Source organism: Leuresthes tenuis, unplaced genomic scaffold (assembly GCF_036924035.1).
Source record: "Leuresthes tenuis unplaced genomic scaffold, fLeuTen1.0.hap1 SCAF_21, whole genome shotgun sequence".
Taxonomy (NCBI): Eukaryota; Metazoa; Chordata; class Actinopteri; order Atheriniformes; family Atherinopsidae; genus Leuresthes; species Leuresthes tenuis.
Genome location: NW_027325375.1, coordinates 30,232,639 through 30,256,150, shown reverse-complemented (window position 1 = coordinate 30,256,150; position 23,512 = coordinate 30,232,639). Strand labels below are relative to the sequence as shown.

General features: G+C 48.8%; 1 protein-coding gene across 7 annotated transcripts; it reads right to left on the bottom strand.

The window, feature by feature from the left end:
- Positions 1 to 1,285: 1,285 nt before the first annotated feature.
- Positions 1,286 to 20,590, bottom strand: LOC140279230 (pecanex-like protein 3). Of its 7 annotated transcripts, none has more exons than XR_011909322.1 (37): positions 20,198 to 20,590; positions 18,877 to 19,360; positions 18,536 to 18,744; positions 18,337 to 18,442; positions 17,918 to 17,957; positions 17,724 to 17,819; positions 15,820 to 17,547; positions 15,272 to 15,401; positions 14,984 to 15,153; positions 14,114 to 14,171; positions 13,885 to 14,026; positions 13,640 to 13,797; positions 11,892 to 12,045; positions 11,694 to 11,726; positions 11,439 to 11,610; positions 11,245 to 11,355; positions 10,126 to 10,217; positions 9,946 to 10,055; positions 9,683 to 9,788; positions 9,506 to 9,598; positions 9,276 to 9,426; positions 8,807 to 8,951; positions 8,111 to 8,288; positions 7,923 to 8,031; positions 7,705 to 7,834; positions 7,564 to 7,622; positions 7,273 to 7,488; positions 6,823 to 7,076; positions 6,230 to 6,460; positions 5,957 to 6,060; positions 5,723 to 5,870; positions 5,270 to 5,500; positions 4,912 to 5,186; positions 4,669 to 4,838; positions 2,904 to 3,307; positions 1,420 to 2,490; positions 1,286 to 1,386 (listed from the first exon to the last, which is right to left on the bottom strand). XR_011909322.1 is itself a non-coding variant. In XM_072374327.1 (36 exons), exons 2-36 carry the CDS (start codon positions 19,027 to 19,029, stop codon positions 2,338 to 2,340), a joined length of 6,819 nt encoding a protein of 2,272 aa, XP_072230428.1. In that variant the 5' UTR covers positions 19,030 to 19,360; positions 20,198 to 20,590; the 3' UTR covers positions 1,288 to 2,337. The 7 variants fall into 7 exon arrangements, 3 of the variants coding, with proteins under 3 accessions (XP_072230428.1, XP_072230430.1, XP_072230429.1); XR_011909325.1 differs by having other exon boundaries at positions 1,288 to 1,413; positions 1,506 to 2,490; XR_011909324.1 differs by having other exon boundaries at positions 1,288 to 1,538; positions 1,578 to 2,490.
- Positions 20,591 to 23,512: the final 2,922 nt, after the last annotated feature.

Genomic DNA, 23,512 nt, shown 5'->3' with positions numbered 1-23,512 from the left:
GTTTGCTTGCAGTAAAGATTTAAGCCCTTCAGCTAAAACGTTTTAAAGCTAACAAAGAGAAAATAAATCACTCACAGCAACTGATTTGCAAACAAAGACACGAAAACTTTTAATTTAAATAGGAGGAAAAAAACCAAAATCACATAAAAAAACTGTACAGAACATAGAACATTAAATAAAACCTCCCTCTGAAAACAACGAAACCATAAAGTGGGATGGTGTGAGATACATCGTGTGCAAAAGAAGTTTTAATCCATTAAACTGCCCCCCCCAGCCTCAGCATAGTGTCTCCGATGAAAAACAACCCAAAGAAATCCAATAATAAAATAGATTTATATTTTAAATATATCTTTATGTAGCAAACATGCTGTACACAGTTTCAGAGATCAGGAAATCCCTTTTTCCCACCCAGCTCCGTCCAGCTTGTGCTTTCCTGGCTCCCAGCGAAGAAACGAAAAGAGCAAAAGCAAAGCAAAGGGAAACAGCTCGGATGTCTGAGGAGTCTGTTTTTCCTGAGTTACACGTTCTGAGAGCTGTGGGGGGGGGGCGAGGAAACTGCAGCAAAGAGCCATTCTGAGCCCAGAGAGTAAAAAGGGGCATCTTTACCGAAACTGAGACCTTAAACGCAGCTTTTCTCCCTTTGAACCGAGTCTTCCTGCTACAGAAATCAGTTTCTTTCCCATTAAAGACCCTGAGAACGCTGGCCTCCCTTCCAGTTTCCAACAGGCGAGCGCAGCTTGAACTTGAACAAACTGGGATCTGAGCTTTAATGCTATGGCACAATGTTCCCACCGCTGCAGACAGCTGGGCACGGGTGGGGGGGGGGATTCATCACCAGCATCAGTTTTCTTCTGCGTGTTTAAATCGACCAAAAGAGCGAAAATATGGGAAAGAAAGCAACTTCTGAGGAAAACTTCCAGTTATATTACAAGCTGAAATCAAACAGCCACCGGTGAGATGAGACAAAGACAGACTGGGGGGGGGCAGAAGGCAGATTTCCATACATCAGCACATCATATAGACAAACCCAGTTAAAGAGATCTGTAAGACAATATCAAATAAATATTCCACCTCGCTCCCAGTATTTACTCAGCTTGGTTCATTTCCAACTAAAACGCTGGATGTAACCGTGGAAACAGCAGTAGTAGGGGGTGTGTTAGCATTAGCATTAGCAGTAGTATCAGTAATGGGAGGGGCCACACTGCAGGGAGGCCACACACAGCCCCCCCCCCACGGCCCTGCTGTTGGGGAAGCCGGCATCTGCTGTTGGGTGGATTCAAGTAAAAAAAAAAAAAAAAAGGCTTTCCCAGTTTATTCCTTTGTGATCAACACAATTTTTCACAGATCGGGACTCAGCCTCCACCCCGATGGAGGGGGGGCCTCCACCTCCACCTGAGCCCGATGGAGGGGGGCCTCCACCCGAGCCCGATGGAGGGGGCCTCCACCTCCACCCGAGCCTGATGGAGGGGGGCCTCCACCCGAGCCCGATGGAGGGGGGCCTCCACCTCCACCCGAGCCCGATGGACGGGGGCCTCCACCTCCACCTGAGCCCGATGGATGGGGGCCTCCACCTCCACCCGAGCCTGATGGACGGGGGCCTCCACCCCAGCAGCAGGCGGAGCGCCACCTGCTGGCTCGGACGGGGGAGTCTCCCTGAAACTTGCTCTCAGAACTTTGTAGTGTTGCTGCTGTGAGGCACCTCTGCAGGAGTCGGGGGGGTCTGTTGTTTCTTCTGATACTTGATGAAGTGGAGCTCCTGAAAGTGTCCTGTTAAATATCGATGTCCAGTGAGGATGATAGAAGGGGTGGGGGGGCGAAACAAGGCTTATCGTGGTTTCTGCAGGTCCTTCATACTGATACTTTTCCTCAGAAACGCTGCAGAGGTCGAGCCCCTCCAGCACAGAAAAAGAAACAATCCCTTAGAATTGCACTGGCCTGCTGGCACAACCAGAGGTCGTCCACAGAGACACGGCGTGGAGGAGGAGGAGAAGAAGAAGGAGAAGAAGGAGAAGAAGAAGAAGAGGAGTGACATGATGAAACCTGACTTTGGAATAAACAAGTTGGCTAAAATCATTCATGGTCTGTCGTGCACCAGCTCTCAGAACCCTGATCCAGACAGAAAATCATTTACAAACCAGGGCTGATGGAACGAGTCCAGTCTGGGCCAGTTCTGGGTCTGATCTGGGTCTGATCTGGGCCAGTTCTGGGTCTGATGTGGGTCTGACTGGGCCAGTTCAGGGCCTGATCTGGGCCAGTTCTGGGTCTGATCTGGGCCAGTTCTGGGTCTGTTCTGGGCCACTGTGTGCTTCCTCTGTAGAAAATGTCACCAGTGCAGACTCAGCGCAGGTGGTCGAGTAAAGGCAGCTCTGTGGATTCTTCTCTGGGGGTGAGGGGGTCCCCCGAAGACACCGGGGTTGGATCCAGGTTCTGTGTGACTCCAAGAGGATCTTGTGTCGGACCGAACTCTTGCAGAGGCACAGGGGGGGCGGGCTGGAGAAGACAAGGAACAAAGATTACAAAACCGATCGGTGCTGATGGACAATCATCAGTTCTACCACCAGCTTCTGTCCTCTGAACTCTGACCTCTGACCTCCTGTCTGTGTCCCACTCAGAACAATCTAACTATCAAAGCCACTGCTCCCCATGGGGTGCTCCTGCTCGTGGTTGCCTGGGTAACAATCACGTGCCAGTTAATCGTTTCCACTGGGAGGAGCTGAGGTTAGAGATCTTTAACCCACCCACTGCCTGACATTTCTATTGCCCAATCATGTTTGAGACCTGTGCACGATGTGCACGTTAGCAGTCATGGTGACATCAGTACATGTGAGACACATCTTTGAATGTGGAGCCAAAGGAGTGGCTGCATGTGGCCCTTTACCAGTGAGAAGCAGCTCAGTCCTCACCTGTGTGCGGATGGTCTGAAGCGGCCCTGCTTCCCCCTCCGCAGCCGGTCCATTGAAGCCCTTCCTGCCTGAAAAACTCCACTTGCCAAAGTGGCTTTCATAGTGCAGTCCGCTGCCCGGGACGATGCCAGCCCGCTGGCCCGCTCTGTGCCCTGAGTTCTCCAGGAGAGCCGCCGGGCAGAAGCGCTCTGCGCCAGGCAGGGGTGGGGGGGCCACAGAGCTGCTGAAGGAGAGCTGGGAGCTGGACAGCTGCTGGCCCAGCAGCCCCTGGATGGAGGAGGTACGCTGCAGAGATGTGAGCAGGCTCGCCTCCATCCTGCCCTCTGTTTGACTGAGCAGAGCTAAAGGGAGGGGTTGAGGGTGGTGAGGCCAGCTCTGGGAGGGGCCAACTGGGTTGTCTGTACCTGAGGAGCAAAAGGCATTTTGGGATTTATTCTGAAAGCCTGTTGGACACCACCTGCCCCCAGAATCAGAGAAAATATGGGAAAGAAAGCAACTTCTGAGGAAAACTTCCAGTTATATTACAAGCTGAAATCAAACAGCCACCGGTGAGATGATACAAAGACAGACTGAGGGGGGGCAGAGGGCAGATTTCCATACATCAGCACATCATATAGACAAACCCAGTTAAAGAGATCTGTAAGACAATATCAAATAAATATTCCACCTCGCTCTCAGTATTTACTCAGCTTGGTTCATTTCCAACTAAAACGCTGGATGTAACCGTAGAAACAGCAGTAGTAGTGGGTGTGTTAGCATTAGCAGGAGATGAAGAAGCAGTAGTAGTGGGTGTGTTAGCATTAGCAGGGGATGCAGAAGCAGTAGTAGTGGGTGTGTTAGCATTAGCAGGGGATGCAGAAGCAGTAGTAGTGGGTGTGTTAGCATTAGCAGGGGATGCAGAAGCAGTAGTAGTGGGTGTGTTAGCATTAGCAGGGGATGCAGAAGCAGTAGTAGTGGGTGTGTTAGCATTAGCAGGGGATGCAGAAGCAGTAGTAGTGGGTGTGTTAGCATTAGCAGGAGATGCAAAAGCAGTAGTAGTGGGTGTGTTAGCATTAGCAGGAGATGCAAAAGCAGTAGTAGTGGGTGTGTTAGCATTAGCAGGAGATGCAGAAGCAGGAGTAGTGGGTGTGTTAGCATTAGCAGGGGATGCAGAAGCAGGAGTAGTGGGTGTGTTAGCATTAGCAGGAGATGCAGAAGCAGTAGTAGTGGGTGTGTTAGCATTAGCAGGAGGTGCAGAAGCAGTAGTAGTGGGTGTGTTAGCATTAGCAGAAGATGCAGAAGCAGTAGTAGTGGGTGTGTTAGCATTAGCAGGAGATGCAGAAGCAGTAGTAGTGGGTGTGTTAGCATTAGCAGGAGATGCAGAAGCAGTAGTAGTGGGTGTGTTAGCATTAGCAGGAGATGCAGAAGCAGGAGTAGTGGGTGTGTTAGCATTAGCAGGAGATGCAGAAGCAGTAGTAGTGGGTGTGTTAGCATTAGCAGAGGATGCAGAAGCAGTAGTAGTGGGTGTGTTAGCATTAGCAGGGGATGCAGAAGCAGTAGTAGTGGGTGTGTTAGCATTAGCAGGAGATGCAGAACCAGTAGTAGTGGGTGTGTTAGCATTAGCAGGGGATGCAGAAGCAGTAGTAGTGGGTGTGTTAGCATTAGCAGGGGATGCAGAAGCAGTAGTAGTGGGTGTGTTAGCATTAGCAGAAGCAGTAGTATCTCATAACCAGCCCGCAGCTCCCATGATGCTAATGCACCACACTGGTTTTGGCCGAGCTCTTACCCATGGAGGGCTGGACAACCGTGATATGTGGCTGGGGGAGGCTGGAGGCCGGCGTACTCTGTGTGGTGTGAATGGCGGGGTTGGTGGAGATGGAGGTGGAGCCGCCCCCGCAGTCAGAGTCCTCGATGTTTCCTCCGCTGTTGCAGCCAGCGCCGCAGCCTTTCTGCAACCTGTGGACACGTCTGTTAGAACAAGCCTCGCTCACAGTGTTCACACCTACTGCATCCAGGGAGCCAACGCTACCTGTCCCAGCTGCTGATGAGCCAGCTGTAAATGTTGTGAGGGCTGACCGGGCCGCCCCACACAGACCGGAGCTGGCCGTGACCGCCGGCGTACGAGGTTGTGAGCGGGGACACGTAAATGGGGTAACCGATGGGCTGGTCGCACGAGGAGTTGATCATATTCCTCAGGGCCTGTTTGGCATTCTGAATGCTTCCACGCTCTGGGTTGCGGTTGCGCAGGAAGACCAGCTCCTGCTGTTGCCCCGCCCACAGCCCGCGGACACACTCTCTGTTCACCTGTAGGGGGCAGCGCAGCGTAATTAACCCGAGGAATCTGCTTCACTCAATGAATCAAAGACTGTGAGCTTTCGAGCACAGACCTTAATGACTCTGAAGCTGAGGAAGCGCTTGTTGAGCATGATGATCTTGTACTCGTCGCTGCCGTCATCCATGATGTGGCGCAGTGCCAGCAGTGAAGGCATGTTGGCCAGAATGGCGCTGCGCCACACGGGGTCCCCTTCGTGCGAGATCAACATCTTCTCCTCGTTGGCAGTGATGGCGTCGTACAGCACCATGGGATCCTCGTACTCATCTGGAGACGTGAAGTGGTCCTGGAAGAGATTAAAGCGCTGCTCACACATCAGTCAGCAGGGTTACCTGCACAGCTGTGGGGCGCCGGCACCGCTGTGGGGCGCCGGCACAGCTGGACCCTGACCCAGCATCCGGGGGAGCAGAACCCAGCTAGCTACTGAAGAAGCTCACACTTTGTTTTTAGGTTGCTTGAGGTTCTAAAATCCGGAGCTAGTTTTCCTGCTTTGGTCACAAAACGCTACCTGATGCAGTTTGAGGGACATTCGCACTCCTGGCGCCACGACCCGATTCAGCAGGTCCATGTCTGCAAACACCCATTCATCCCGGGGGGACGTGATCCTGAAGTCTCCTTTGAAGAGCGCATGGAGGCCATAAAGAAATGGCTCCAAGCTGTGAAAAGCAACAGGAAAGTTTGAATAAAGCAAAACCCGTGGGTGCTGCCAGCTCCGGTGATCAAAGCGGTGAAAAGGACTCACCTGGCAGACATGCTGTGGGACGCCGTGCCCAAAGCTCTTCTTCCCAGGATACACAGGCCGAAGCAGAGGCTGACAAGCGGGGAATCTCTGTCACAAGTCACCGGCTGCAGCAAAAGAGCTCAAATGAACTGTGTCCTCCAGACATTTCTACCTTTTATTCAGTCAAGCATGAAGAAGAAAACACACGCTGCAAGAGTTTTACTGACAAATGAGGAGAAGAAGAAGCTGCTTTTATACACTTCAGCCGATGATGTTGTGGCTGTGAAGCCTCACCGTTTGACGCCTGCTGTTACAGTACTGAATCCAGTCCAGGTAAACCATGCAGAAGGAGGAGTGGGTGATCCCAGAGGCTCTGTGGTCGTAGTCCTCGTCGATGTTCAAGTTGAACGTGGGGTCGCTGTCCACGTAGTTGGACCCGAGACACGGCCGCAAAGCCTCCTGAACCGTCTCGTTGGTGAGCCACTCTTCAAGCTTCGAGGACCGACTCACGTAGTAGATGATGCTCTGTTGGAGGAAACATTTCATCTGAGTTAGCAGCTCAGGGTCTTACAGCCCCGTCCAGGGCTTTGAAGGCATTTCATTCACCAATAACAGCGATTCTGATACAACACAACGCTGTAAGTCTGATGCTAACTGCACACACATTTAAACAAGCAACACAGGAGAAAAAGACAAGGTGCACATGCTTAAGATGGGATTACGGTCAGAAAGTCCCCTTCCTTCTGCTTTAATGTTGAATTATGGCCAGAAAAGCCTTTTTGCTTTCACTTCACACCACATTTTGGGGAATCTATGACATTTCTGAAGTAAATAACCCGTTTTGTGACATCACAACGACCTTAAACGTCATCTGAGGTACGGCGTACCTTAACATAGTATGTGATGAGGATCTTTCGAAGGTCAAACACTTGCAACATGGAGGCTGCGTTGTTGTCACTGATGCTGTAACCCTCCAGCACATATTTGGTTGCAGCCACCTCCCAGGCCAGCCAGCGCTGGCCGAAGGCGGCGTTGAACGACAGCATGTGGGGCAGATGACCCGGTTCACAGCAGCAGCAGCCCTCGTCCTCCTCCACCCCCTCAGTGATCGCCTCCACCTCCCTCTGCTGACAGTAGGTTCCTGGACAGAAATGTGAGGATCACTGGCTCCATATGAGAAGCGGAAAGTTAGAATAATGCTAAAAACAGAGCTGGAATAATAAAAAAAGGCTTTTAAAGCAGAAGGATTCTGTTCACTGAGCTGCAGCGTTTGGTTTCTTTGGATAGAAACTCATCTTGCTACATAAACTCTGCAGCCATCTCAGCCTGCTGCTGACCTCTGAACTCCAGACCCCTCAGCTGGAAGGTGACCAGGCCGTTGCCGATCTCGATGATGTGCACCAGGGCGTTGAGGTAGTCCGAGGCGAGGATGAAGCAGTCGCCCGTGCTGTAGTTCCCCCAGCGTCCGAGCAGCAGGTCTCCACACAGGCTGTGCTGCAAAGAGCGCGTCAGGTGCTCGTAGAAAATGGAGTTCAGGTTGTTGTCATCGGCACCTGCAGGGAGAGAGCAGCCGGTCATTTAAGGCTTCAGACAGAGAGGAGCTCAGCTGAGGGAACATGGTGCCGTACCAGGGTTGCGGTCCAGCTGAGTGGCGAGTCTGGTGTTGGAATGGTCGACCCGCTTGGTGCTGCAAACACGACAAGGATCAGCGCTAAATAGGAATACTTTCTGTTGGACTGAGCAGCAGGTGAACATGGAATCTCACATACTTGTAGTCCCGCTCCCAGAATTTCACAGGCCTGGTGTAGGAAGTGACAAACACAGCGCTGCCTAGAACAGGATTGAGAGGCGTGGAAAAGATGGCAGAGAAGATGGCCTGGACAAAAAGCACCGCAGAGTCTGAAGGAACAGGTTAGGGAAAAGATGCCGTTTAAAACAGTCAACCTGCGGTAAAAAGAGCGGCTCGTCAAGTCCAACTGAAGGATACGGGGCACCGCGAAGGGCTGAGCGAAAGCATGAAAGGCCGAGCCCCAGGTGATCTGCCAGGGGGCGATGTAGGTCAGCACAAAGCGCAGCTTGTACAGCAGGTCCCACATCTGAAAGAGCAAATCAGAGGCTCACACAGCAGAAAACACAACTGGGCAAAGCTGCTCCGTCTGGCATGTTTGCTCCAACCTTGCTGAAGAGAATAGTCATGAAGTAGTAGTCGATTAAGAAGGTCTCGGAGAAGTGGGGATAATCGAACTGAAAGAAGAGCGTGGTGAAGCACAGCGTGACGTACTGCTGCGACGGCGTGCTGAAGGACGAACGCAGCAGCTTCATGCCCGCCACTGAGATGAAGAGCGCCCGGCTGCTGAAGGGATGAAGAGGGAGATGGAGACAGGAAGAGGAGGTCAGTGACACATGCTGCCACACAAAGCTAAAGCCTTAACAGGATTCTCTGCAGCCTGACGAGTATTTAACCCGTCTCCAAACTGCGTCTGAGCTTCGTTTTCACACGGAACAACGCGCTCATCACCTAAAAATGTGGCTCTCACAGGATTAAAAGGTGCCTCCAGTCCTCCTCCCAGCCAAAGGAAACACACCTCAGTCCATTTAAAAGCTTTAAACGGCTTCTTTTGTTAAAATATCAAAGAGAATATAAATCCAATCATCGATTTAATGAGAAGTCATCAACGGGAATTAAATCACCTTCAATGAGGGCTATAAAGACAGGGTCAAGTATCTTAAAAAGCATCAGAGAACCATTTAATCTACCATTTGCTGCCAAGCGCAGCCTCTTCAGGGAGGCGTTTTAATTCTGTGTTTCTAAACTCCGGTTACTGAGCGGGACGTTTGAGACGGAGCCAAACAGAATGAGAAAATGCTCACTAGATGTCCAGCTCCTTGTGATTCTGGCCCACTGTTCGAGCTTCGGTGGTCAGGGAGTTCAGCACCACAGCCGGATAGATGAAATATTTCTCCACACACTGAAGCCACGCATACAGCTTCTCGAACCACATCAGCTGAGCTGCATCTGGGGCAAACAAAGCACAACTGTTGAGAAGATTCACAGTCAAAAGTCATTTCCATTTCCTCTAAAGCTGTGAAATCTGCCAGAAAAGGAGAAGAAACATGTACAGTGCGTGTAATGTGGCGGTTTCACACAGATAATAAAGCTTTTAAACATCTGGATTCACTCTTTGTCCTTCATTAACAGCCACAATAAGCAGCTATACTCTATAAACTCTGCTTAAAGCAGAGATCTCATCACTTTCTCCTCTTTACGCTGTTGGGATATTCTCTCACGATCGGTTTCTCAGCATGTGAGAGGAGACAAAAGGACCAATCAGACACTCACCTCGGACCTCAAACTGACTATACTCTTTGGAGCGGAGCACGGGGTGAGCCAGGCAGAACCATGGCAGCTGTTTGCGAAGCTGAGGCAGCAGATAGTGTGTAATGAAGCCTGTAACTCCAGCCAGGATGTACAAGACAAAGCTCAGAGCAGGCTGTGGGTGGAGGGGAAGAGAAGAACATTTACGATCTGAGCACCACGAGAACAGGATCACCAACACCTTTCCAACTCACCTGCAGAGCGATGAAGACGGTGCTGGCACTGATGGCGAAGGTTATCACAGCCATGAGGGGACACATGACGAGGTCCGAGTGAAGAATCTCGCTCTGCAAAGAGACGCCGAGCTTAGAAACTAACATCATCTCAAACTGTGCAGCGTCCAGTTCAGGAACATAAGCACCGGGGATTACCACAGAGTTACGCAGCTTCTCTGGGAGAGGATCTTTGATCTCCACGGGGGGTTCTTCTGGTGTTCTGTTCTCAAGTTCTGGGAATATCTTGGACCGGACCAGTGACCTGATTTAAACCAGTGAAACACAAAGAGAACGTAATGAATCAGCAGAAGTGAGATCGATCACATGATCACATGAGAGCAAGCTGCACGAATCCCACATGTAACGGGGCGGGGTTGTCATGGCGACGTGTAACCGAGATACGGAGGGAGAATACTGACCACAGGATGGTGGGATCGCTGCTTTGGCGGCTCAGGTGGTAGGATAAGGCCAAGAGAAGGCCACAAAACACCGAGAACAGCACAGGAACGTGGGCATCCCCCCAGGGCGCCTGATGAGGAAAAACAGTTAAGACTTTCTGAACAGGGACACCGTACCTGCAGCCTGGATCCGACACTCACGTTAATGGCGCCGAGGCAAAATCCATACAGCAGAGCAGCCACCAAAACGCTGCGAATGAGGCTGAACAGCGATGAGAGGGGGCTGGTGGTGGCTGAGCAGAGAGGGGAGAGCATTCAGAAATCACAAGAAAAGGAGCAGGAAGGCGACGTGAGGCAGAACAACACATGCTGACAGAGGCCTTCTAAGACCTGTCCTTCCCCAGGGGAACCGTTTCATTTTGCATTCACATGAGTCGGGGACCTCGACAGGGACTGATGTGACGCAGCCGTCTGCGACAGACGTGTTACTTTAGCGCCACTCAGCAACAGAACAGAACCTGAGAGAAGAAAACAACAGCACCAAGAAGCTAACATGGAGAGCGAGGAGGCCACCGTGTTCATGGTCTTCTTCCTTTCATGGAGGAAAGAAGGAGAGCAGAGCGCCGCAGACAAAGGAGACGAAGTTTAACTTATTAAACAGGCGCCGGTTGGGTCCGTGTCGTATGAGTAAACATTTCAGACAAGGGGCGGAGCTACAGCCACCAAACACCTACGTCATGTTCCTGTGGAGCCCAGAAAAGACCCTGAAGGAGCTAAAATGGTTCCAGGAACTGAGGGCAGTGGTCCCTAGTTCCTGAGGGCCGTGGTCCCTAGTTCCTGTATGTCCGAATGCACGATACAACGGCCCTATTCTTGAAAAGGTTCTAGGAACTGCAAAAGGATTCCTGCAGTGGGAATGAACACATGAGGCTCATTCTGCTGTTCCTAAAAGTGTAGGAACCTTTTGTAGTTCCTATCACTGCATATCACCGTGTTCATGTGGCCTCCTCGCTCTCAATGTTAGCTTCATGGTGCTGTTGTTTTCTTCTCTCCTTCCTTTTCCCGGGTTCTGTTTGGTTGCAGAGTGGCGCTAAAGTAACTGTCAAGGCCCCCGACTGATGTGCGAATGCAAAATGAAACGGTTCCCCTGGGGGAGGGCAGGTCTTCGAACTCTCTGTCTGAACGCGCCTCTGGTTGCTATCGTGCTTACATGCGACTCTCTGAAGGAGACGATAAACACGAGCAGATTCAAGTGATTTTAAAGGTGCTGTAAAACCTTTAAATGAGTATTGAACATGAACCTGCCTGCGCAGATCTTACCTGATCCACCGAAGATGTGCATGTCGATCTGCTCCAGCAGACACATCACAAAAGTGTTAACCTGAGGTAGCAACCCAAACAGGAAAATGACGGGGAAACACAAAGAAAAGACTGTTGGACAGAGAGAAAAAACACGTGTTACACATGGAAAACTACCACCTGTGGTTTAAAGCCAGTCACATGTCCAAACTGACCAATCAGCATGTTCCGAACACACAGGAGAAAGTGTGCGGAGAAGAAGGTGACGCCGTAGAGGGAGAAGGGCTGCAGGCTTCCAGAGCGCCCCGACAGATCAAAGATCCAGATCATGGCACAGCACAGGCAGAAGTAGACCGGCCGACTGTACACGATGATCCAGTTGTGGCCCTGGTGAGGAACACAAAGACAGTCGTGTGGGGCTGGACAACGGGATGAAACGCTTTGTTTTTCAAAGACCAACAGGTACTCACGTGCATGGGAGAGGCTGCATCCGGTTGGACACTCTAAAAGAAAAAGAAGGCTTTATGGAACAGGGTAAAAGTCCAGAAATGAAGGTGGCCGTAACTCTTTAGCAATGGGAAGACGCTGTGTGGATGAGTCCAGATTCAATTTATTCAAATACACACACACATCAGACATATTCTTTAGGAAATCCAGAGGTACGGTACCTTCAGTAAAGAGTATTGGCAGCTGGCAATGACCAGACAGAACTGGAAGACCCAGATGTCCCTAAAAAAGCCCTGGAGCAGCAGCAGGAACCCCAGGAAGGCCACCAGGCTGGCCAGCACCACCGCAAACACGTTCTCTCCCACCCGCCGGTTCCTGGCAACAAACGGTGGTGAAGCAAGAAGGTTTCATCTCTATCGTCTCATTGCTTCCAAAATAAAAACATGGAAATGACACATCTGTTTGTAACATAACCCGTTTAAAGGTGCCAAACATCTGGGAACCAGAGTCTCTACGATAAGGTCGCACCATTCAGCCACATCTAAACCAGTGTTAAAATGCATCTAGGACAAGAAAATACAGGATTTAGAAGGAAAACTGTATTAAACTCTGCGTTAAACAGCGTTATGTCGGGCTTTGACAGATTAGAAGTGCGTCAGCAGCCATATTTCACATGAAATGTAAGAAAATCAACACATTTAAAACTTCCTTCTCATTCAAATTTACAGTTGTGCTTGTTGAGCTTTTTTTTTTTTTTTTTTTTACACATGAAAGGTGTCGAGGAGGCTGTGCAGACAATTTGCACCTGACATGTTGAACAGTTGCCGTTCACACGGCTGCAGATGTGCTTTCACAGCACGAGCTGCGATGAGGCAGGGCTGAGCTGTGCATGAGAGGCTGAACGGGTGTGGTTTCAGCGCCTCAAGAATGAAATACGAGACGCTGCGACGACTGCTTTGGTGTCAATATCCATAAAATATACATGTCCATGTGTCTATGGTATCGACGAGCAAGAGGGAAGCAACATGCAAGTCAGCAGGAAAAAGAAGTGTGAAGCAGCAAGTCTTAGCAGCGTGCACAGCGGCAGAAAATGCTGCGGATGATTAGCTGCTGTGCTCACACATCCTCTCACTCACTGCTCTTATGGTCAGTTTAACACGGCAGAATGCTGCAGAAAACTGCTTCAGTTGGCTTTCTCCTCACAGATCTACGAGTTTGTTGGACCTGCTGCAGCCGACTTTTGTCATAAGTGAGACAGAAGAAAACTAAATCCAACTAGAAAAAAAGCAGTGAGAATGCTTTTTAAGTTGAATGGATTAGTTGAACATGCTCAAAAAGCTGAATCTAGTGAAAATTTAGCAGGAATCAAGTGAGTAATAGTTAAAATGGCTTCAGTGTAATATACAGCAGGTAGTGGAAGAGTGATGTCATCAGTGATGTCATCAGTGACAGGAATGTTTAACAGCTCTCTCCCTGTATAACCTGCAGAAATTGCTTTTTTGGATACTATGACCTCCTGTGAGAAAACTGGAAGAGCGAGGAAAATAATTTGAAGACCGTAAGAAGCAGAAGGCTTGGAGGAACGCGGCAATGTAGTTTTTATTCCAATGGAGTGAAAAATATTTAAACGGCAGCGAGTTGAACACAGTTGAACCTGTCTCTGGTATCAGACCAAATTTCCATTGGAGTTAGTGAGAGAAATTGAAAGGTTTCTCTGGCTTCAAGGCTCATAGCTGAAATTCTGTAAATGTGAACTCTTTAGTAGTTACATCAGCTGAAAGAGGACAAGTGTACCTACATTTTAAGGTATAATTTGTTTATCTGAGTTAAACGAAAAAGTTAAAATGATCAGTCTGCCTCTCTAATCTTCTCATTCATAAAAATCAGGAAGGAGCAAAAAAGAAAGCCTTAAAGCATTCTCACAAAAACGACTTTAAAGTGTCTGTCCTGAGGAACGAGCTCCTCTTACCTGTCCAGTAAGGCCAGAAGAGCCAGGCGATCATATCGGACCCTCAGCCACTTCCCCGGTAGCACCCAAAAGCGGTAGTACTGTTTGGGTTTGGCCTTCTCCTCGATCATTAGAGTGTTTTCGTGGGACTCTTGCAGGGATTCATGATCAAGGTCAAACTTTAGAAAAGAGAAGAGTTGGTGATTAATGCAGGTGAAGGAACCACCTGACCCGTAACCACGGGATTCAGCATGAAGCCTGCTAACCTCGTGCATCTCCAGAGGCACCCTGCGCACCTGCATGCCCTGTAGAACCACAGGTCGAGGCTGCAGGATGGACAGGACCGGCGCCCCCTCCTGGACCTCAGTGGAGGTGAAGCTGGAGGACTGAGACTGCCTCTCTCTTTCCCTGCAACAGCAACATTCGTTTGTGCTCAATCATGTTTCCTAGGGACAAATGAATGTAGTCTGAGTGAGTAAAACCGCCTTAACTTACTGAACTGGGTCCTCGTAGCCGCCTCCAGCGGGTCCAAATGTGTAAGACCTCTTCACTCCTGTGACGCCACAAAGAAAGTTTACATTTAACACAAGTAAAGAGTAAAACTTGTGTTTGTTTTTCTGCTGGAGGACTTTTTAAATGGAATAAACTGAACAAAGAAGAGAATAATCCACAAAATAAGACACGAGATCACCTGTAAAAATAAAAAAAAAAATACCAGGAAGTGGGAGGAGCTGTGAAAGGAAAGTTAAAAACAGGATCAGGTTTGCTTTAACTGTGGCATTTTTTTTAGGAAATGCATAAGATGAGATATGTGAAAAGGTTTAGAGGGAGCTGCCTGAAGCAGACTTTCACTGAACCCATGATCTGGGGTGGGGGGGGGGCAGGTTAACCAGGTTCATTACCAGGTTAACTCTCCTCCTTGGGTCATTTTTAGGAGGATAGAGACAAATCAACTCCCGATTCTCAGTCTGATTAAAACTTTAAGATGGAAATGATCCATTAAAGATCTGCAAAGAGAGAGCTGGGTTCAGTTCAGTTCTGCCCGACTCAACGAAACAAACGATCTTCACTTCCATTTATTTAGGCATGAGGAATAACTCTCCTTAAACAGGGGGAAGAACTGGACTCGAGATGCACCAAACTGCACATTCAATTCTTTCTTAAGTGCACCGAGTTTCCCTCTGCTGCCACTATGTCTGACACCTTTATTGAGCTTCTTTGAGGTAGGTTTTCCAAAGCCAGAGGGTTTGGCTCTTACATCATCGTGTGTCACATGATTTCTTATCCCTCCAACCAATAAAACAGCCACATGAACACACTGCTGGATCCCAGTGTTGCAGCACTGCTTCAAAGCCACTGACTCACCGCTCTCATCATAAAAATAGTGCACCGCCCCCTCCGATGTGTCGTCGAAGGTGGAGGCCTCGTGGATGCCGCTGCGGGGCAGCAGCAGCGAAGAGGCGAACTGTAAGGCCGAAGGCAGCGTGCGGGTGCGGGAATGAGAGGAAGTCCGAGCCCGCTGCAGGTCCTGGAGACTGTAGGTCATGGACAAAAACACGGGCTTCAAATTAAAGTGCTGCTAAAGCTCCAATGTGTCAAATTCAGGTTTAAACTTTTCTGAAGACATCAGCTGGAGTCACTCATTCTGCTGACCTGGGAGGGGAGCCCATAGTTGATGGGGGAGGCGTCGGGTTGCTCCCAGCATTGTGCCTCCTGCGTATGGCCTGGGTTCTCTTCACGCTGCTGACCGACTCGTGTTTGCCTCCATCCTCTGGAGCCAAGGCTGGGGAGGAGTCACCGGTTTACATTACAGTGTTGGTGTGTGACACACAAGGAACAATGGAATCAAAACTGGCCACAACAAAAACCTGTAACCCATCTCTCTTTTTCACAGAGTGGATATGCAAACCAAACCAGGGCAAACATGCAGTGTGAAGGGAAGAAAACTTCCAGAATTTAAAGGCCCTTTAATAAAATGCTCATTTCCTTCCTTATTTTTACATATAAAATGACTAAATAACACCAGTTTTAACCAGTTCTATGATCACTAACCCTTTCTGCAACAACTCCTGAAGCACAAATAACTCAAATAAAGTGAATTATTTCCACTGTTCATTAGACAAATGAACAAATCATGCTTGATCTCAGAGGAAGGTGCATCTGAAACACATTTTGAACCGCTGGCTGTCAAACGAACTCACCTCCTCCAACAGCTCCCTCTTCGATCAACTCTCCTGCCCTCCAACCCATCTGGTTGCCGGTCCAAGACCCTCCGAGAGAGTCCAGCCGGTGATGGTGTGCTCCGGGGAAGCCGTCGGCGTGAGCAGTGCGGGCCTCCAGGTCAGACTTGGAGATGGTGAGTGTGCGGGGGGCAGGGGTGGAGGTGGAGGGCATTGTGAGCAGGGTGGAGGGCACAGCTGCTGCGTTGCTCTGGCCTCCACCCGCCCCATCCATACTCAGCACTCTGGCATGAGTCTTAGCGCTCGCCGTGCTCGAGGAGCGCTGAGCAGCACGAGGATGCGAGGGGCCAGCAGACTCAGGTAGCTCCGCCTCCCTTGGAGCGGGCAGCTGTGCAGCGTTGGGGAGGGGGGGCGTAATGCCAGTGTTAGCCAGATCTGGGGAGTAGCAGGAGGTAGAGGAACTCGAGTCGTCGTCGTCGTCATCGTCGTCGTCGTCTGAGCTGTATCGGCGCTGGGAGCCCAGACTGGACCCAGCGCTCATGTCGCTGCCATCGTCTTCATCGCTGGAATCCTCAAACAGACTTTCACTGTAAGCTTTGGTGCCAAATCGGTTCCGTACTGGGATGTAATCTCTGTGTTGTCTGTGATTGTGGTGACGCCTGTAGGAGCCGCAGTCAAAGCTGCTGCTGCCAGCTCCAGCTCGCCGTCTCGGAGCTTTCCTCCGGCCCGGCCTGTGGCCCACGCTGCTGCCGCTGGCCCGCAGCTTTAGGTCTTTGGGCCGCACGACCTGCTGGGCCTGGAGAGCAGGCTGGTCAGACAGCAAGAAGGGCGCAGAGGATATGGGGAGAGCAGGCTCAGAACACACGAGACCCAAGGCCAGCCCTGAAGGCACTGAATTGGCCTGCCGAGGGGGGGGAAGAGGAGGAACTGGGACACTTCTATCTAAATCACAAACCTCTGAGCGACCACTACTCGAAGGGGAAGAGTTCTGCAGAGGAGGGAGCTGTGCAATTTCAGAGGGCATAGGAGGCAGATCCTCTCCTTCAACAAGAGTCCGGTCCAGCCCCTGGCTGACGGAGAAGTCTTTGGAAGGAGAGCGGAGGAGCACGCTGTCTGACAGGTTGTCGGTATCACTGCCACCCTGTCCTGTTGTGTCCTCCGTGATGTTGACAACATTAGAGCCTGTCGCTGGTGCCGAGGCAGATACCTGTCCATCTGCAGGCCATGGCTGACTAAACGAGGGACTTTCCAGCTGAGTGGAATCTGTTTTTTCGCTGCGGTAACTGCTGACGGTGCTCAGGGTTTCCCGGTCTGTTGTGGCTCCACCTGCACTGAAACAACTGTCCGTGGATCCAGCAGCGAGTGCCACCCCGCTGCGGCTGCCCGGGTGCTCCGTCCCCGGGGCAAACGCCCCCGGATCAAGGCCTAAACCCAGGAGATTCTCACTCAGTTCCTCACTTAGGCTGCTCTTTATAAGAGGGCTAAGGGGAGTATCTCCCAGGCTTTCAGATTCAGCGGAGGGGCCGAGTGGAGAATAAACTGCCAAGCCATTGCCCTCGGGACTCTGATGAGACAATTGCTCTGGCAACTCGTCCAACTGTTCTTTCTCGCCTCCATCCTCTTGACTTGAAGGTGAAGGGGGGATAGACAAGCAGTCTGCAGGCTCTTCAAGGCCAGGTACTCCCATGAGACCAGTGAAATCCCCCCCAAGAGCAGCAGCAAGGCAGGACTGGACCACGCCGGGAGCCCCTGTGCAGCAAAACAGCCAAAGTCAGACAGACTGGAACAAGAATCCTCTCAAACCTCCTTCTCAGGACACACAATCTTAAACAGGTTTGTATGCATGCACTGGTTTGTTTTTAGGCTGAATTGCTTTCATACATGCAGGATAAGACAGTTCCCAGAATGCAACAGAGCAAACTTACGTAAGGTGTCCTGGGAACTGTGACGTAGAACTTCACGGTGGGCTGATGTCACAATTACATTATTGCTTCCCTGTTCCCGAACTAACTCCTTTATATCTGAAGTAAAAGATATAAAACATCCCAAAAAATGTGAACAAATGGGAAATCAATAATGTAAGGACAATAACAGAGTAACACAGAATTCAGTTACTTACCCTTGCTGCCGCCTGCATCTTCCAACTGGGGCATGAACTCCTACAGAATAAAGTAAAATCTTTTATTTTGCTGAATAAAACCAGTTCTTGTGAACAAAGCCACGACACCGTTGGGATATAATGAAAACAGATGAGCAGAGAACTCGAAAAGCTGCACTAAACTGCTGTAGAATGTATATTTGATGCATTAAATAACAACTTTTACATCTTCTAAAAGGTGGAGTTGGAGAAAGGAAGACTGCCAGCAGCTACTAAGTGTGTAAACTTCCCTATCTCTACTCTGTCCCCTCTGACAGAGTCGGACTCCTGGGTTCCTTCTATGTAGTTTATTGTTAGCTTTTTATAAAGCTGTTATATCTTCATTTGTAAGTCGCTTTGGATAAAAGTGTCTGATAAATACAGAAACATAAACTTCTCACCGACACCTGGTTCAATCCAAACAGCGAGTGCTGGGAGCTGCAGCGCACCGGAGGAGTTGAGCTAACCTTCCGAAACACCGTCATCTCCACACCGACGTGGCTATCCCTGAAAATTAATCACACACCAAACAGATTAAACTCATTCGGCATCTGAAAGCACAACTTTCCTAAAAAAAAAATCAATCAAAGAGCATCTAACCTGTGCTGAGTCCCATCATGAGCTCCTGAGCCATCATCTCCTTCTTCTGCCCTTTGGGCGTCAGCTGTGAGGGACGCCTGCTTCTTCTCCACAATCTCACCAAGGTCGAACATCGCATGAAGCCGGTAGTTCACCACCTTTATGGCGGTGAAAAAGACCGCCACCACAGCAGAGTACACGCCCGCCACCACCAAACTGGAGGGAAGAGCCTGGGGGGGGATAAAATGCATCATTATGATGAGGCTAAATACAGAAATACGGTATTTCTCTGTGAAGAAACACAAAACATTTGAAAAAGCACGGCTGTCTGAATTTAGTTCCTGCTATGGAAATGTTCTCACCATGTACAGGAGGAAGGGGAAGGCCAGGAGAAATATCCATAGGTAGAGGTGGAAGCAGTTGGAGAATGTGCTCTGATGGGGGTCCACATACCAGCCTCCTGTGAGCGAAGCCCACACACCTTGTCGCAATATCTGAAGAGCTTGGGAGCCCATCTCCACCTTTAGGTTCGACCAAAAGCTGCGATGCTTCCTCCAAGGCTGTAGCTCAAAAAACCGTGCCGCAGCTTGAGCTACGGTGTCTTGTGTCTATGATGGCACTTCCATTGGGGATGGCATAGCGACCAAGACGGTTTCATTAAGGACAACAGTTCTGTGTTGTGGGTTTGTAGATACTTCAGTGGAGGGTGAGAGTCCTTGCATATTCTTGTGCCAGTATGTGTACCCGTCCTACGTGGCTACACTCCAGCCTAATCCTTGGTGGGTAATCAGAGGTGGGACTTTTTGGCACATTGGTATCCCTCTGAACACACGAAAAATCATTCATCTGTAAGACAAATGAGAAGGAGTTACGCCGAATATGTAGGCTACAATTGGAGCATTACTTTCAGTGGCAAATAAATGGATGCTAGGTGCTAATCCAATCTAAAAGTTCAACAAAAATCCTTCCAGGGTGTAGAGTTCAGCTGTTGAGATAACCATCACGTCTCTCCAGATTGTTTCTCTTTAAACAGAAGAACTGAGCATGGTTCTCTCCTGCCTTTCAGGTAATAACAAGATAAACAGCAGTCAACATTTCATCTGCTTGAATTAAATAACAAGAGAAAACGACAATAAGCTGACACTGGAACAAAATGACTAAACAACAAGCAAATGCCTGCAACAGAGCCCCCACTGCACATTTCTGACATATATTTTAGATGTCTGGCAGCACGACACAGCTTGATACTCTTCGTTTTCACGTCCAGGCCAGCGCTGTGCCAGCTAGATTAAGTTTTTAGATTTACATTAGCAAGCTAGCAGGCAATTTAGCGTAGCTCCTGGAAATCCCAATGCATTTCTCAAAGGTAAACTTCAGCATGTTCAGCCACAAATGACTTCAGAGGCCTTGCATTTGTCGGGTAATATGAAGGATGAGATAAATGGACTGTTTTAAACTGGCTGACAAACGCTAAACAACATTATTGTTCCTGATGCTAGTTACCAGCTAATGCTAGGCCGCACATATAAGCAGCATAACCTGAGTAACGTTCCAACCGTTAGCGACATAAATGTAACACCCTCCTACAAGAAGATAGCTTTATGCTAGCAGTTGGTCGGTTGGTAAATGCTTACAGCTGATGTTAGCTCAAGATGAGTTGACAGTGTTAATAATTATGCTCACAGTGACTTGCTTTCCGATTCTAGGTCCCAGCATATCTTATAGTTAGCATTAGCTGTCCAGCTTGCCTCATATCCTCCTTCCGCATCCAGTCCTTGCAAAATCTCAGAGCTTTCCTCCTCAGGATGCTAGCGACTAAGGCAATCGGCAGTTCAACTGTAGCTTCACTGTGTGTTGTCGCTAGCTAACTTATCATTGTTTTTCTCAAAGTCGACCATCCTCTTTGGCGTCAAAAGGCGGCGGACATGTAGCGGGAGCATCGGCCCCATCTCACAATAAACCACGGCTGTTTCTTGGCAAAAACGGAGCCTGTGTAAAAATGTTTCAACGAGCTAGCTCACTGGGTTGCTAGCTCTAGCTAACAACTAGTTGACACACGCACCTACGTACGCACGCGCGGACGCTCACTGCGGCCAAGCGAGAAAGAGAGAGAGAGATACTCCCATGGCGCTGATTGGCCAGCTGCGGTGACGTCATGGAGATGACTTTTTAAAATAATATTTAAGAGATGATCGAAATGTCTCAGTGACTAAGATGGAAATATCCCCAGCGACTGTGATGCTAAGGTAGCTTTGAGCTACACAACAGAATAACGTTGAACTGAGCACAACAACAGAAGCTAAACACAAACTACATCACGGACAATAGATAAATAAATCAACAGATGAGGCACAGAATATGGAAAATGTTTATTCCAGTGAGGTATCGCTCAGCAACAACAGTGTTTTTAGCTATCTTCTTATCTGTCAAATGAAAAAGGAAATACAAGCTACAAAAAAAACCTGTAAAAGCTTTAAAAGCCAAAGAATACCTTGAACTGTGAGTGTTTGGGGACCTTTTATTGTTGCTGTGTTTGCCCTGTGTTTTCTACAGTGGGCGTAGAAAACACCGGGCAAACACAGCAATCCGTGGCCTGTGGGTTTTCAGCAAGGTTGTCACTGAATATGCAGAACATATAAATACATTTTGAAGCATTTTCATGTCTGCACCCACATTTTCTGCTTAGGCCAACTACAAAAAGAGATATCTATAAACGCGGAGCTGAGAAATAAGGATATATTATCCCAAAAAACAAACTAAACCTACCTTGTGTGACCAGTTGGTGGCAGGACAAAACTGCTGTCATCTTTGTTGAATTAAACTTGTGGCATAGCGATCCTCAAGAGTGGCTTCTCCTGTCCCGTAGCAACAGTTCTCGATTCCCTCCGTCAGCACAGATCAGACATCACCTGCACCACACCTGAAGTGACACACCTCTGCTGCCTCGGGACTATTCCCATCATTCTCAGCACAAAGCCCTGCTGGCTTGATGTAAAGTCACTCTAAATTATTGTCTTCATTGATAAACCTTGAGGAGAATCTGATGCTTAAATGCAGACTAACGTCCCATTTCATGAGTGATGTGGTCTGTATCCAACAGTTCCCCATGATCTCAGCAGGGGGGGGTCAAACAACACAAAACGTGCTGCTGTCAGCAGATACTTTGCTTTTTCACTTAAATCGGACTGTGAGCTGTTAATTTAACATACGATACTTCCTCCTCTTTGCTGCTGGAGGAGCTTCACCGGCTTCCTAAACCAATGCAGGAACGTTACCAAGTTTTTTCTGATCTGCAACAAAGTGATGCTGCATGGCTTCTTTCCTTCATCACAGCCCACCTCCTCACTAATATTTACCTTAGTCATGGTGCCGGTCGGGCTAATCGGCCTATAAAAGTCTGGCTGGAGTCTTTCCAAGAGGTGGAACGGCTGGCCGTCCTTCACAGTGTGCTTTACATTCATCTATTCACCCACACACTGATGTTATTATACATTTTATATGTAGTTTATAGTGAGTTTGGAGCATTTTTTGCTACAATCACACACGGACGAGCATCTCGGAGACAGTATGGGGTTCAGCACCTTGCACGAGGACAGGCATTAAGCCATGTTTGTCCCTATAAATGGCTCTGAAAAAATGGTTCTCCTGCTTTAGACGACAGTTATAAAACACTGTCTTTGTCACCATTTGAATGGGACGACATGGTTGCTTGTGCTGATATGGTTGTACAGCAGATACTGTTCAATTCAATTCAATTCAGCTTTATTTATAAAGCGCCAGATTACAACAATTGTCATCTCAAGGCACTTAAATAATAAAGTCCAATTCAAGCCAATTGGAATTCAATTCATTGTAATCATAATCCAATTAATTCATATAGAGCCAATTAAAAAAAATAATATCGTAGCTAAGGAAACCAACAGATTGGACCGAAACTGGTCTTCAGTCCAATCTCCCGTTCTGAGCCTGAGGGACTGTGGAAAGGAACGACTCCCTTTAACAGGAAGAAACCTCTGGCAGAACCAGACTCAGGAAGAAACCTCTGGCAGAACCAGAACCAGGAGGAAACCTCTGGCAGAACCAGAACCAGGAAGGAACCTCTGGCAGAACCAGAACCAGGAAGAAACCTCTGGCAGAACCAGGAAGAAACCTCTGGCAGAACCAGAACCAGGAAGAAACCTCTGGAAGAACCAGAACCAGGAAGAAACCTCTGGCAGAAACAGTAAGAAACCTCTGGCAGAACCAGAACCAGGAAGAAACCTCTGGCAGAACCAGAACCAGGAAGAAACCTCTGGCAGAACCAGACTCAGGAAGGGTGTCCATCCGCCTGGACCAGCTGGGGTTTGACCACACCAACATATATGGCTGCATTGGTTCCTGTGGTGTGTGGAGAACTGGAGATACCCTCTGACCTGAGTTTTAAGTGTGCAGGAAACCACGGATGCTTTGTCGTGACTATTGTACCATATTTACTGTAGTTTGCACATTGTAACTTGTTCTCATCTGCTTGACTTCAGGACATAAACATCAGTATAATAAGTCCAGAGCTCATGTCTTAACAGAATGAAAACAACTATGATATGATAGAAAAGTATAGTACGAATCAGTGAGGGACAAATCAGGACTTTGCCTTTGAATGAAGAAAAAAGCTCACATTTGAGGGATTTAAAAGTGGTTTTAATCAGTGCTGACAAGCATATGCATACTCTGTATGATCAGGGATACTCTGCACCACACCTGGAATCCACCTCCTTAAACTCGGGTTCCTTAAGATAGGAAAAGACAGGGTATCCTCACCTTTTTGGTCCCCTAATGTGGGTTCCTTTGCAACCAAAACGGCTTGTCATAAGGGCCCAAACGCAGCAGGACAGAAGAAATATGCTGTTCCAGGGAGAATATGAATGTGGGAGCTGAAACAGAAACAGGTGGGTTCCTTTTTGTGATAATTGCTCATGATGTGTTCAGCTAAATGTGCCAACTCTGCCAAAAAATGACCGA